We start from the raw sequence: 14,892 nt of genomic DNA on the forward strand, positions 1-14,892 counted from the left end.
TGTGTCTACAAAAATTAAAAATCAAAAAAGATGGAATGAGCTTAGGTGGTGGGGTGTGAGAAGGAAAACTTGGTTGGGCTTTAGGTTTGAGGAAATCCAGGTAGAGATGTTGACTTGGCTGTTGGAAATGAAGTTCTTGAGTCCATGGGAGTGGACTAGATTGCATGGGAAGAGAACCAAGGACAGGACCTTGGGGGTCTCAAGAATTAAGGATACAGGCGGGGCGCAATGGCTCATGCCTGTAATCCCAGCACTTTGGGAGGTCGAGGCAGGTGGATCACTTGAAGCCATGAGTTTGAGACCATCCCGGCCAATATGGCGAAACCCTGTCTCTACCAAAAATACAAAAATTAGCCAGACGTGGTGGTGCGTGCTTGTAATCCCAGCTACTCAGGTGGCCGAGGCAGGAGAATCGCTTGAACTCAGGAGGCGGAGGTTGCAATGAGCTGAGATCATGCCACTGCTCTCCAGCCTGGGCAACAGAGTAAGACTGTCTTTAAAAAAAAAAAAAAAAAAAAAAAAAAAAAAAAAAAAAAAAAAAAAAAATTAAGGATGCAGGGAGAGGAGGAGGACTCGGAAAATTCTTGAGAAAAAACTGGGCCCCATAGGTGAGAATGGTGATTCTTCAATGAGGACTTGTGAGACACCAATTGTTGAGCCCCAGTCCTAGAATTTGACTTGGGTGAGACCCCAGAATTTTCATTTCTAACCAGTTCCCAGGTGATGCTGCTGGCCCAAGAACCACTGGGTGAGAGCATCTGTTAGAAGAAATGGTGACCCTGGGAAAGCTGACAAGGTTTGAAACTCCTACCCTGGTGACAGGTGGGGTTGAAAAGGAGCCAATACTTGGGTTTTGAGAGCTCAGCTCAGGTTAAAAAACACAAGTTTATAGCAGGGTCAATGTGGACAAGGAAGGACATTTCTCTAAGCAGTAAGAGGCTTCTCAGGAGTAGGAAGGATTGGATTCATTCAGGCTGAGGAGCTGGTCAGAGGCTGGAGTAGAAGGTAAGGAGTTGGAGAATGAGCATATTGATGAGTAAGGTTGGAGAGGTTGAACACGATCTTGACTTCATCTTTCCCATCCTATCTGCTCTGCTCATATTGCCAGACTCTGGGAGAGAGGGTGCTACCTTTTTCCTAGTGGCCTGAGCCCCAAATCTGAGTCATTCTGGCCTCCATCTACCTCAGCCTGTGGCATCCATCCATTAACCAACTCTTGTAGCCTCTAGCTCCCAAATATTTTTCCATGTCTATCTACTTTTCTCCATGTTTATAGCTTCTTACCTTACGTCTGCTATCATTTTTAATTTTATTTATTTTTTATTTATTTATTTTTATTTATTTATTTATTTTTTAGAGACAGTCTTGCTGTCTCACCCAGGGAGGGGTATAGTGTCCTAATCTTAGCTCACTGCAGCCTTGAACTCTTGGGCTCAAGCAATCCTGTCATTTTAGCCTCCTGAGTAGGTGGGATTATAGGTGCACACCACCACACCCAGGTCATTTTAAATTTTTTTGTAGAGATGGGGTCTCACTCTGTTGCTCAAGCTGGTGCTAAATTCCTGGCCTCAAGTGATCTTCCCAGCTTGGTCTCCCAGAGTGCTGGGATTATAGGCCTGAGCCACTAAGGCTGGGCAGTCAGTCTGCCATTGTCCTTCACCTGGTTTACTGCAAGGGCCTCGCAGCTCTTCTCCTTTCTTCAAGCTTGCTCACTCCTTCCACCAATTCATTGTCCTCAGTGTTGCCAGGGAGCTGTTTCTAAGATGCAAATTTAAGCACTCCGTGTTCCTGCTTAACACCTTCCAACAGCTATCCCCATTTACTCTGAAGAGAAACATCTTTTTCTTTTGAAAGGATATTTTATGTTATTCCTCCTTACCATCCCAGTCTCATCTTACTGTCCTCCGTAATACTTGTCCCTCCATCTTTGCTCCCTTCACACTGAATTCCTAAACCTTTGATATATTTTCACCTTCAGGCCTTCCAGCATGGTGTTCCTTCCGCCTGGAATGTCCCCCAACATCTGACCTTAGTAACTCCTACTTACCCTTCCAGCCTTATCATAGAAGTCACTTCTGGGATGCCCTCCCTGCTCTCCCAAATCTGGATTCTATGCTCCCTTATATTAGTGAGGTTGGAGAGGTTGAACATGATCTTGAATTTCTTGAACTCATCTTTCCCATCCCATCTGCTCTGCTCATGTTGCCTGACTCAGTGCAAGGGCGCTAGCTCCTTCCCAGTGGAAGGAGACATCCCTGTCTGATGTTCTGTCTGCTTCGCCTGTTAGACAGTACTCTCTGCTAGAGCAGACACAGTCACATGCTATTCTTTCTGTATCTCAGCACCTAGCATGGGGCCTGGACCTTATTAGATGTGTCATAGAGTTTTGTTCATTCCCTGCAAGAGGATTAGAGGTACAAACTCTGTGAGCCCAAATACCCTGAGATTTGAATGTATTCTCTAGCCTTGTGTCTTACCCTGTATAAGAACGTCAAGTCTGTAGTCATAGACAGAATCTGACCTGGGAAAGAATGATTCACACACTCATACAATGAATGTTGATTTTATTAGGTGAGTCTGCTTTTATAAATCCAAGTAAACAAGGTTATAAAAATGAGTACCTCAAATAAAACAGCTCTTAATGTACCTCCTCTTCCTTCACACCACCCACTTTGGGAAGCACTTTTGACCAGAAGTACTCAATTGAATATCCCATTGAAGAAAGCCTTGTGACATTTGCTTCTTAAAAGCAACAGTAATAGGGTCTGAGCTCCTTCCCCCTCCTGAGTGTTTGTAGCCAAGGAAGACTCAGGAAAGAAAGCTGGCTTTTTTCAAGGTTTTATTTTAATTTAAAAGACATTGTTCGTGCAAAACTGTTGGTAGTTCTTACAAAACATTCCTTTCACATTCCCCTCAGGCTGTGATAATGCACGCTTTGAGTTCTCCCATGGGACTTTCAGCACAGCGTCCTAGTGACTAGTTAGCTATACTTTGGAGCCCTCAAGACAATCCCTTGAAGAAAAGGGGCAGGCTCGCTGTAGCTGGAGTCTGAAACCCCTCACAGGGCCTGGGACTGCTGTATGCAGCCTGCTTATAACCCTTAAGTTCATGTTCTGCTGTCACAGAACCCAATCTCTGCCTAATAGGGGTATCTTAAAGCTAAGAACGTTTTTCCATCACCAGGAAAATGCTTTTCCCCATCCACCAGGGATCCCTGAGCCAAAGCAGGTCATACTGAGGCCAACTCTGCCTGGAACGTGGGTTTGGTCACCAGTTCCCTGGTCCCTTCTTTTGTCTTCTGGGGGCCTGGCCGTGGCTGGTGTTTTCAGCTCCTGCAGGTAAGCATCTTCATTTCTCTGTGATGTCTCCATATGGTGACCATGGGACTTGTTTATAGGCCACGATGCTGTAAGAATTGACCATAGAGAGTTACAAGAGAACAGCTGGAATGGGGTAAATGTGAAACTGCCCTCACAGGGTTAATGAGAATTACAAGCCAGGCTTTAGGCAAAATCATAGGTAGGCATTGACCAAGGTGTGCTGGTGCACTGTGACCCACTTCCCTGCAGCTGTTAGCTAAAAGGAGCATGTTTACCACTTGCTTCTCCATTGTTCCTTTAGATAGAATCTCTGGGGCCCAGGCATGGTGGCTCACACCTGTAATCCCACGAGTTTGGGAGGTTGAGGCAGGTGGCTCATCTGAAGTCAGGAGTTCAAGACCAGCCTGGCCAACCTGGTGAAACCCTGACTCTACTAAAAATACAAAAATTAGCTGGGCATGGTGGCAGGTGCCTGTAATCCCAGCTACTCAGGATGCTGAGGCAGGAGAATCACTTGAACCTGGGAGGCGGAGGTTGCAGTGAGCCAAAATCACGCCATTGCACTCCAGCCTAGGTGACAGACTGAGACTCTGTCTCAAAAAAAAAAAAAAAAAAAAGAATCTCTGATACTGGACCTTTTTACTTTACTTAAGAATTGCTTAAGGTGTTTTTCAGATCCTGAATTCCAGCAGAATGGCTGGTGCTAACCAGCCTGAAGACCCTCACCAAGGAACCAACTCAGCACAGGAATGCCGTTTCTTCATCTCCCTGTCCCATGATTTCACCCCTCACTTCTTGACCAATCAGCGATCCCTACACTAGTCCATCACCCATCCAGACCCCTTGAAAGCCCATCCCCAAACCTCCCTGGGAGGTGGGTTTAGGGTTTCCTCCCATCTCCTTGTTTGGGTGCTGTATATTGTTACACATTTTTTTTTCTGCTGCAACTCCTGCTGTTTCGGAGTCTGTTACTATGCAATGGGCAATTGAACTTGGTGGTCCTGTAACAGAGGTGTGCCTTTTTTTCCCCATCCATTAGACCATTTCTTTGTCACTGGTAGACTGAAATTTTTTATCCATTTATGGCATCAGAATGGTGCACTGAGTGGAGAGAGATTGTCTGAAGGAACTTCTCTTACTCCAGGTTCATTTCAGTCTTGCAAGCACTGAACTTCTCCATTTCCCATAATATTGCAAACCCTTTGCATCCACATTTTCTTTTTCCTGGAATCCCTTTCCATCTCACTTCTGCCTGAGGATGAACTCCCTTCTATATCTCAAGATCAAGATTAAGCCTTTGCTAATTGCAAGCAGAATTAGCTGCCTCATCGGCTGTCTTTCCATAGCTCGTTTATCCATTACATTGTTTAAAATCATCTTAATAAATGGACGCACAGCAGTTAGGAGGTCTGAACTGAAGTCCTGGATCAGTGTGACTTAGGCATGTCCTTCAACCCCTGGCACCCTGGGCTTTCTCATCTGCTTGAGCTCCAGAATCTTCAGATTCTAAGCTACAGCACAGCCCTTCTCGATGGATGAACAACACCTGGAGTTGCTAAAATGGGTTGTGCGCTTAGATCCAAGTGTTTTAAGGGAAATTTTGTAGACACTTCCCAACACTCAGATTTCCCGCCTTCTATGAGTGCCAGTGCACTACTGGGAGGGGCACTGACTGTACTTAAGACTCATTGTATTACAGGACTGGTAAGTGGAGAGTGAAGACTTGGAAGCAGCCAGTACAGGGCCACATGACCCTTGACCCCTGCTGTGGACCACTACAGCACAGCCACAAGGCGATGGCCAGCACCTGACTTCATGGGTAGCCCCAGGCAGCTCTGGGGTGTAGGCAGTCAGCAGTGCTGACTTATTAGTGTAAGTCAGCGCTGTGAGAGATGCCACACCCTCTGACAGGGCATGCATTCATTAAACAAATGCTTTTTGACTGCTTCTTATATGCTAGGATCTGTGCTGGACACAGAAGATACAAGGAGAGCCAAATAGCCATGGTCTCTGCCTTCAGGGAGCCTTCAGTCTAGTGGGCAAGCATATTAAACAGCTAACCATGAAATCATCATCACTGCATTCTACAAAAGAGAATATAGGAAGCTCTGGGAGCATGTCACAGAAGGATCTAATTTAGATTGAGAAGGGTTAGGAAAATTCTCTTTGAGAAAATGGTGTTTCACTTAAGACCAACTAGTTGGGTGGGAAAGAGGTGTGGATGGAGAAGGGAGAAGAGTGGAAGAAGAGGCGACTGTGGCTGAGGGTTGGGGAGGGTGGTCAATTGCAGGAATAGGAGGTGAGAAAGGGTGGCCAGGTCAGCTTATGCGGGGCTTTATTGCCCATAGTAAGACGTTCATTTTTTATTTTTGTTTTTGTTTCTTTTTTGAGACAGAGTCTTGCTCTGTCACCCAGGCTGGAGCACAGTGGCATGATCTTTGCTCATTACAGCCTCAACCTCCTGGGCTCAAGCAATCCTCCCATATCAGCCTCCCAACTAGTTGGGACTATAGGCATGCACCACCATGCCCGGCTAATTAATTTTTTGTAGAGTTGGGGTCTCACTATATTGCCCAGGCTGGTCTCAAGTTTCTGAGCTCAAGCAATCCCCCCACCTCAGCCTCCCAAAGTGCTGGCATTACAGGTTTGAGCCACTGCACCCAGCCAAACATTTGGGTTTTATCCTAAGAGCTATGAAAGCCAAGTGCAGGGCTTTGAGCAGGTGATGACATGACCTGATTCACACTTAAAGGACCTTGCTCTGGCCACCTGCTGGAGAGAGGATGGGAGTGGAGAACAAGAGTGGATGTATGGGGAATGGTTCAGAGGCTAACTCAGTCATCCAGGTGCTCTGGATTAGGGTGTAGCAGTAGAGATAAAAAGAAAAGCATAAGTTTGAGACATATTTTGGAGGTAGAATCAATGCGTTAGGCCTGATTGATTGGAGGTGGCGGGAGATGAAGGCCAGGGTGGATGCTGGTGACCCTCAGGTTTCTACCCTCGGTGGGTGGTGCAGCCAATGAATGAGATCATGAGATTGGAAAGATGGGAATGTGAGCAGGCTTAGGAGGGTATCAAGAACCCTATTTTGGAAGTTTAAATGGTAATGTGAACCTTTGGAAGTACTTTAGGTTGCTTAAAAAATGTAAAGTGAGAAGACAGCCCAGAACAGACCCCCAAACAATTCCTACGTGGGAGGTTTGTAGAGAAGAAGCTATCAGATAAATGAGAGAAAAACAAGAATGAGGTGTTTTGAAAGCCATGTGACAAATATCTCCCGAGGAAAGAGTGATCAACAACATTAGGGGCCGCCGAGAAATCATGTGAGATGAAGGTGGCAGCAGGTCGATGGATGCAGCTAAAAAGTCATTAGTGGCTTTAGTGAGAGCAGCTCTGGTAGAGTTGAGCACGGGGAAGCAATTGAGTCAGATTGGAGTGAGTAGAAAGTGAATGGGAGTCGGGGAGTGAGACAGCATATGTGCAGACCCGCCTTGGGAGAACTTGACTATGAAGAGAAGGAGAGAGCGGGGAAGAGCATATGTCAGCTCTGGTAGAAGAATTCAGGAGAGAGTGAAGCAGTGGAGTGAGCTTTCTCAGGAGGTGGGAGAGGCCGCATCCAATTACCAGGTGCAATGCATGTAGTGGATGGGAGAGATGGTCTGGCTTCCTTCAAATCCTGTCTCTGCCACTTCCTAGCTGTGTACCCTTTGGCAAGTTATTTAATACCTTGGAGCCTGTTTGCTCACCTGCAAAATAGGGATAATAATAGTAATTACCACAAAGGATTGTTGGGAAGATTAGTTTAAAAATATGAAATAAAGTAGTACCTGGCACTTAGGGCTATTTAACAGTTTGCTGTTATTATCGTTAAAAAAAAAAAGAAGATGGGTGCAAATGAACATAGGACTATGGATTGGAGAAGACCAGGATATTCTGTTGTGATCGTTTGGGTTTTTTGTTTTTTTTTTTGAGATAGAGTCTAGCACCGTTACCCAGGCTGGAGTGCAGTGGCGTGATCTCAGCTCACTGCAACCTCCGCCTCCTGGGTTCAAGTGATGCGATTCTCCCGCCTCAGCCTCCCGAGTAGCTGGGACTACAGGCGCACGCTGTCATGCCCAGTTAATTTTTGTATTTTCAGTAGAGATGGGGTTTCACTATGTTGGCCAGGCTTGTATCAAACACCCGACCTTGTGATCCACCCGCCTTGGCCTCCCGAAGTGCTGTGATTACAGGCGTGAGCCATTGTGCCTAGCCTGGCTTCTGTTTTCTCTATGAAGAATGAGGCATTAGTTAAATTCATGTATATTGGATGGCATGAGGGGAGAGGTTTGTAAATAAGCAGAACCTCACAGTTGTTGCCTCAGCATCTCCCTATTACATCTAAAGAGCAAACAGGAGAGGGCAAGTTCTTACGGTGGCATGAAATAGGCTCACTTTGGCACCAGGAAGGGGTGCAGCCACAGCCCCCTGGGATTGCAAACAGGCTGGGATCTCTCCTGGCATCGAGGAAGAAAATGCTGATTGTGACCCAGTCCAGCCTCTGCTCTCTGAGTCCTCCTCTGCTCTGGCATGCCTGCCTGGGTTTTTATGTCATTGGAATGTAGCTTTTCCTCCTGTGGTTCGAAAGCTTTACTGGTCTTTCCTGTTGCTCTCCTTGAAGATTGATGGTACAGGCTTGGCCTCTCCTAGCTGTGAAACTTTTTCAGGATCTCATTTCTTTAGTGACTTTGTGGAAGGGAAAGTAATGGAACCACTCCCTTTACACCAGAGATTCTCAATCTTGGTTGTACATTTGAATCACCTGGAGAGCTTTTAAAATTTCCTATGCCCAGGCTGCACCGCAGATTAATTGAGTCAGAATCTCTGGTGGGTGGGATCCTGATAGCAGTCAATTAAAATCTGGCTTTGTTTGCACGTGTCTCTCTATTGCTAAATGTCTACAACAGAGGGAAGCAGTGTGCCTAAGTGCCTTATCTGCATAAGCACTCAATCTTATTTGTATTTTCCCATTACTTTCATTTGTCTCTTGATGTCTTTATGACACACATGAACTAGTAAAACTCATTTCCTTTTGTTGATTTTTGGGTTTTGTTTAGGTTAAAGAGACTACATTAACCAACTGCCAATAAAATTGGACTGGATAATTTTCAAGCGGGCAAAAACTACTCATCCTTTACTCATTTGGCCACAGGCTGGGACTCCTGAGAAGTTTGCACTGCATGGTAACTCTAGCTAAATCCAACCCATTCAGCCAGGACTTACGAAAACAGGAACACATGAAAAGTCCTTAGGGTTGGACAGTTCAAAGACAGAACTGTCTCCGTTTGCACCTTAGGAATGAGACCTGGTCATGCCCGCTGATCCATAAATTCTCTCAGCTATTTGGTCCTCCTATCTTATTTTTCTTAATTATGAAATAATGCAAAGAGCCCTAATGATTGATGGCTCCTGTCCTAGGAAGCTCAACTTTCCATTCAGGCTGAGATTTGTAATATGATGTGATGTGAAAATTCCAAAAGGGCTTTATCACTGTCCCCTTGAACCTGCCTTCCTTTATTTTCTACTCTGCTGCCTATTATACCACCGTTACTGATGTGTAGAGTCCTCATGTGCTACTAGGCAGGTCCCTTGAAAATGCAAATCTATATCAAATCCTTGTGCCTTACTGTGGATACATTTATTCTGTGGAGATATATATATATATCTCCATAGGAATATATATACGTATATATAGATCTCCCCACAGTATTCCTTTCTCGTGAAGCAGCAGTGGTAGGAGCATGAGAGAACCTCACTTCAAAGGAAGTGGTAAAAGGGCCTAACAGTCTAAAGAGAACAGTGCTGTCCCATATGGGAACCTCAACCCACATGTGGTTACTGAATATTGAAATGTGACTTGTCCAAATCGAGATGTACCGTAAGCATAAAATACATACTGGATTTCAAAGAGTTAGTGTAAAAAAGAAGTGAAATATCTCATTGATACATTTTGTAAATGGATTAGATGTGGAGATGATATTCTGCATGTCAAATATGTTATTAATATTAACATTAATTTCACCTGTCACTTTTCTCTTTTTAAAATGTGGCTACTAGGAAATTGAAAATCACACATATAGCTTGCATTTGTGGCTGCTTCTATATTTCTGTGGGACAGGGCTGGTTGAAGACAGAACTATTCCATGCTGTCTTTCCATTTTGTTGATGACCTAGGCTAGTGGTCTCCATAGGACCAGATGTCCTCCTGCCTCTTATCTCCAACACTTGAGTGCTCTGATATTACAAATGAGACAATTCCCCCAGGGAAGTCAAGGGAAGGCCCTGTCTGGAGCTCACACAGTCCAGTCCGGCGGGAGATTTCAGTGGCACTGAGCACAGAGCCCTGTGAAGGCATGGGGAAGAAACTGTGCTCTGAAATGAGGTCTGATGACTTTCACCTAAAGGCAGCTGAACAAAAGATGTCTGATGGTTCGTGAAGGTTTCCAATCACAGCCTCTAATTATAAGGAATTATATGGGACTCCTATAAGTAGTCATTACAAAACTGCCAAAGAGTGAGCCAGTGCCTAATGACCCTGTTTCTTACTTGCGATTTTCAGGAATTCCCAAATGGCCAGATTTTTAGTGTGGGAAACAGGAGGACTTTTTCTTTGTGAGAGAGCCTACTCAGGACCCACTGCATAAATGCTGAAAATAAATAATGCGGTGATGGTGGGCTGGAGAAGGTCCAAGATTCCTTGACCTAAGCATCAGGGTCCCAGCCCAAGCAGCAGACGCTGCTCCCATCCTACCTAATTGGGATGATGGCCAGGAAGGAGAGAAAGGAGGAGAGAGCAAAGCAGGAGCCCACAAACATGTCCATGGTGAGCTGATAGATCTTGTTGTACAAGGTTGATGTCACCACGCCAGTCAGAGCCAAGGACAGCTGCAGTATGACAAACACCTTTCCTGTGGAAGGGACAGAGGTTACTCAGGAATGCCTTGCTGTGCCTGCCTCGCTCACCATTAGCTGAGTCTCTGGAGAGCTCTTAGGGGACCCTTCCTTCTTACTCTCTCTCTCTCTCTCTCTTTTTAGAGACAGTCTCACTCTGTTGCCCAGGCTGGAGTGCAGTGCCACAATCCTGGCTCACTTCAGCCTTGAACTCCTGGGCTCAGGCAATCCTCCTGCCTCAACCTCCTGAGTAGCTGGGACTTCAGGCATTTGCCACCATGCCCGGCTAATTTTAAATTTTTTTTTGTAGAGATGGGGGGGGTCTCACTATGTTGCCCAGGCTGGTCTTGAACTTCCAGCCTCAAGCGATCCTCTCACCTCGACCTCCCAAAGCACTGGGATTACAGGCATTGAGCCACTGCACCTGGCCCCTTCTCAGTCTTTGTGTGGCTCAATTCACTAGGAATCCTGCCTCTATCTAGTTGAATCTTCCCAAGGCCTGTGGATGATAGAATCCTTCTTTGTGGCTTTTCAGTGACTGACTTTCTAAGTCACTCACATACCCCCGTCTCCACTCTCTGTGCCCTGGATGGAAACCAGTGTTTCCAGTGTCTTCAAAGATGCTTCTGGAACTGTCTCAAGTGCCTTCTGCAGATCTGTGCCTCATGCTTCGCAGCTCTGAAACAGCCCAGGCAGAAGATTCCAGAGAGATTCCTTTCACTACTCACCATAAGAGGAGCCCTTTATGAGTTTGGACATAGCTGATCGGATGGTTGTGACGGGGATGAGAGCAAACAGCATGACGGCTCGAGCTGAAAGAGATCACACAGGAACACTCATTGCTGTAGCCCAGCCTGGGCCAAGGAGGAAATTAGCAAAAGCCTCTCTTAGAACCCCCATCTCCCCACAATCCGAATGTGGCTTGACCTGGAGGAAGTCATTTCTCTGCTGGCACACTAGCGCCCTCCCTTGACCAGTCTGTGACCCTCTGAGCTCTGATGCTGCTGTGTGTGCCGCATATCGGTCTGCAAGGTGGCCAGGCACAGTCGACATGGTGACAGATGGTGAAATGTATCTTTACTGGTGGAATTAAGTGATCACTAGGGAAGTGGAACTGGTGCCACCAAAGGGACACAAGGCCCCTTTCCTTGTTTCTCCAGGAGAGAAGTGTCTGTCCTTGACATTAGTGAACATCTCTGAGAGATGGTCCCAGGAGCTTTGGCAAATTGCCTTCAGCAGTGTGTCCCATGAACGCACCCACTGCCTAGCTCTCAAGCTCTATTGATTAGCCAGATGCAGTGTGTGTGTGTGTGTGTGTGTGTGTGAGAGAGAGAGAGAGAGAGAGAGAGAGAATGTGAGAAAGAGACAGATACAGACAGACAGCCAGGCGCAGTGGCTCACGCCTGTAATCCTAGCACTCTGGGAGGCCGAGGCGGGTGGATCATCTAAGGTGAGAGTTCGAGACCAGCCTGAACAACATGGTGAAACCCCATCTCCACCAAAAATACAAAATTAGCCAGGCATGGTGGTGCATGCCTGTAATCCCAGCTACTTGGGAGGCTGAGGCAGGGGAATCGCTTGAACCCAGGAGGTGGAAGTTGCATTGAGCCAAGATTGCACCATCGTACTCCAACCTGGGCAACAAGAGTGAAACTCCATCTCAAAAACAAAACAAAACAAAACAAAACCACAAAGAGAGACAGAGAGAGAGACGTGGTGGGCAAAAGGGGAAGGGGATACTCTGTCCTATGCTGTTTAATTGAGAACTGACCAGAGGTTAGCTTGCCATTTTGTTAGGTGTTTCTAAGATGTGTGAACTGCCTGGGTCAAGAGCCAGCCTCAGATAACTGTCTGAAGTTGTTTTTCTGATACGATAGCCACTAGCCCCATATAACTATTTAAATTAAATAAAATGACATAAAATTTAAAAATCTGTTCTTTAGTTGCACTAGCTACATTTCAGCTGCTCAATAGCTACATGGAGCCAGTGGCTTCTGTGTTGGACAGAATGGATAGCAACTATTTCCATCATTCTAGAAAGTTCTATTGGAGCATTCATCTCGAGCTTTCTGCTTATAGTTGTCTACCTGTGTCCTCAGATGGAAACTTAATGCTGCTTCCTTGGGGAATTTATTACACTGGTTGTGGAAGGCATTTACCGAGTATTTTTACACATTTTTAAAAAGCCCTTGCTTGACTCCAAATGATTTTAATTAAGGCATCTTTTCAGTAGAATTACTTGAAATTCCACCCATCCACCTTTTTTTGTTTGTTTGTTTTGTTTTGTTTTTGAGACAGAGTCTCGCTCTATCACCCAGGCTAGTGTGCAATGGCACAATCTTGGCTCACTACAGCCTCTGCCTCTTGGGTTCAAGTGATTCTTGTGCCTCAGCCTCCTGAGTAGCTAGGATTACAGGTGCACACCACCACACCTGGCTAATTTTTATATTTTTGGTAGAAATGGGGTTTTGCCATAATGGCTATGCTGATCTTGAACTCCTGGCCTCAAGTGATCCTCCCACCTCCAGCCCAAAGTGCTGGGATTACAGACCTCTGTGCTCCGCCTTTGAAATTCCATCCCTTTAAAATGGGAAGGGGGGCTGGGGGAAGAAACCCAACTCCATCTCCTCTGTTGACTGCCATCCTGAAGCCTCCCCTACCGACTCCAGGTACCACTGACCACACCTCCTTGACTGCCCAGAACCGTGAACACCACTCTGGTAACATTTCATTCTCAATATAGATAATTAACAGTATATTACAGATAAACTCAGGGGCATATAATCTTGTGTCCTTTGTGCCTCCTGGGTAGCAGGTTCAATCCCTGGCGCTGAGCTAGGCCACCCAGACCATGGCATCCCTGGTGTCAGCCCCATTATGCAGAGGATCAGCAATGTCCTGCCTCCCCAAGAATGACAGACTCACCAATATAGAACATGTATGTCTCTTTCACAAAAGCCAAGAGGAGGGCTCCTGACCCAAAGGACACCATCCCAATCATGATCATGGTGGTGTCCCGGAAGCAGCGGGAGAAGACCAGGACACCCAGGAAGCTGGTGATGAAGATGGTGTACCCTGAAGCCATACCATAGCCCACCTGCACTTGGTTCCAACTGAGAGGCTCCCTCAGCACAAAAAGAGGGATCACGTCCACTGTGCCCACCACTGCCAGGTCATACATGATGGCACCCACAAAGAGCAGGGCAATGGTGGTTTTATGGGGTTTTGCTTTTCCAGGAGATGGAGGGTGACCCACTGCACACTGTTTGTCCAACTGATCAGGATCCAGGGTGCGGTACGTGCCAACTGTGCCAGACACGGTATCCGTGGTGGGGAGCTCCTGGCTGGGTTTGGCCACCGACTCAGGGACCTTTAGCACCAAAAGGCTGTAGAGCAGGGCAAACGAGGCACAGCTCACGCTGCAGGCCGTCAGTATCAGGCCCTGCCCAGAGTGTCCAGCCATCTGCTTGAAGAGATGCCCGGAAGCCATGCTCCCGCAGAACCCCGCCAAGCCCAGGATCAGGTCAATAAGGATGAGGCGCAAGGAGCGGCGGTCCTCGGAGGAGCCCAGCGATCCCAGCGCCATGACCCCGGACCAGAAGGCGGAGAAGCCGCCGAACAGCCCGTTCAGCGCCGCCGCCCCGTACAGCACCTCCACTGGCCAGTCCAGCAACACCTTGAGCAGCAGCCCGAGGCGGGAGAGCAGGAAGCCCAGCAGCGACATGCAGATGGAGATCTTGCGGTGGTAGCGGTCGCTGAGCCATCCCAGCCCGTAGGCGAACAGCAGGGGCGACAGGCCCGCCACGAGATTGTAGATGATGTAGAAATTGGAGATGGCTCTCTGCTGTTGGTCCTCTAGAGCCCCCCGGGGCGACGGGCTGGCGCTGTGGTTGGAGGAGCCTCCGGTTCCGTAGGACGCCTTCACCACGAGGAGTAGCCCCGCGTCGTACAGGGAGGCAGCCATCTGGGACGAGGCCACCACAGGCTCAACCCAGGTCCTCGGGTGGAAGCGAGGCAGATGACCCCTCAACGGGCAGGTGACCTCGGGGCTCATGTGACCTCTCTGATGGGGGATCGAGGGGCTTTCTGGTTGCAGTGACAAGGAGATGCTCCCAAATTCGGCTGCTACGGCGGCGGCTCAGGGTTCAGTCCGGGAGCGCGAGTGTGCGCCGTGAGCCGGGGTGCGCGCCGGAGAGTGGCGAGCGGAGCCAGGGCACGCCCCGCTTGTGACAGCAGTCAGCCCAGCAGCCGAGTGACCTCCCGAGTGACTCCTCCTCAGGCCAGAAGAGGCCGCGTTCCGCCCCGCCCTCGCCACCTCAGGAGGAGTAAGGCTGGCGACAGTCCAGGGAAGCCAGGCGCGGGGGAGCGCACGGCGAGTGTCGGCTCCTGGTGCCAGCACCCCCGGGGCCGCCGGGTCACGCTGCTCCTGTGAGCGCGGCCGCCTGACGGGGCCGAATTTCCCCACAACTAGGCGTGCCCGGACCTCCCGCGGATCTCTGGGGACCCCGTACCACCAGGGCGGGGGCTGAGACCCAGCTGGAAGGAAGCTCCCCCGGACTGGCTCAGGGAGCGTTCCCAAATTCTCCCATCCCAGGAAGGCAGGTTTCGGCGAGGAGTGCGACGCCTAGGACTCTGCCTAGGA

At 48.0% G+C, this 14,892-nt stretch overlaps 1 protein-coding gene across 3 annotated transcripts; it reads right to left on the reverse strand.

Moving 5' to 3' along the window:
- Nucleotides 1-2,547: 2,547 nt before the first annotated feature.
- SLC46A2 (solute carrier family 46 member 2) lies at nt 2,548-14,687 on the reverse strand. Of its 3 annotated transcripts, XR_004053990.1 has the most exons (5): nt 13,176-14,687; nt 10,979-11,062; nt 10,111-10,267; nt 6,945-7,066; nt 3,272-3,406 (listed from the first exon to the last, which is right to left on the reverse strand). XR_004053990.1 is itself a non-coding variant. In XM_010370444.2 (4 exons), exons 1-4 carry the CDS (start codon nt 14,302-14,304, stop codon nt 3,349-3,351), a joined length of 1,428 nt encoding a protein of 475 aa, XP_010368746.2. In that variant the 5' UTR covers nt 14,305-14,687; the 3' UTR covers nt 2,548-3,348. The 3 variants fall into 3 exon arrangements, 2 of the variants coding, with proteins under 2 accessions (XP_010368746.2, XP_010368745.2); XM_010370444.2 differs by lacking the exon at nt 6,945-7,066 and having other exon boundaries at nt 2,548-3,406; XM_010370443.2 differs by lacking the exons at nt 6,945-7,066; nt 10,111-10,267 and having other exon boundaries at nt 2,823-3,406.
- Between the last annotated feature and the right edge of the window lie 205 nt (nt 14,688-14,892).

This window comes from Rhinopithecus roxellana, chromosome 16, assembly GCF_007565055.1.
Source record: "Rhinopithecus roxellana isolate Shanxi Qingling chromosome 16, ASM756505v1, whole genome shotgun sequence".
NCBI lineage: Eukaryota > Metazoa > Chordata > Mammalia > Primates > Cercopithecidae > Rhinopithecus > Rhinopithecus roxellana.

What these genes read in the sequence shown, in the direction of transcription:
- SLC46A2 (XM_010370443.2), bottom strand. Translation starts at nt 14,304, where the DNA reads ATGAGCCCCGAGGTCACCTGCCCGTTGAGGGGTCATCTGCCTCGCTTC. An exon ending in GACATACATGTTCTATATTG is followed by an intron (nt 11,063 to 13,175) that starts GTGAGTCTGTCA and finishes GATCTCTTTCAG; the next exon opens with CTCGAGCCGTCATGCTGTTT. An exon ending in CATAAAGGGCTCCTCTTATG is followed by an intron (nt 3,407 to 10,978) that starts GTGAGTAGTGAA and finishes CAATTCTTACAG; the next exon opens with CATCGTGGCCTATAAACAAG.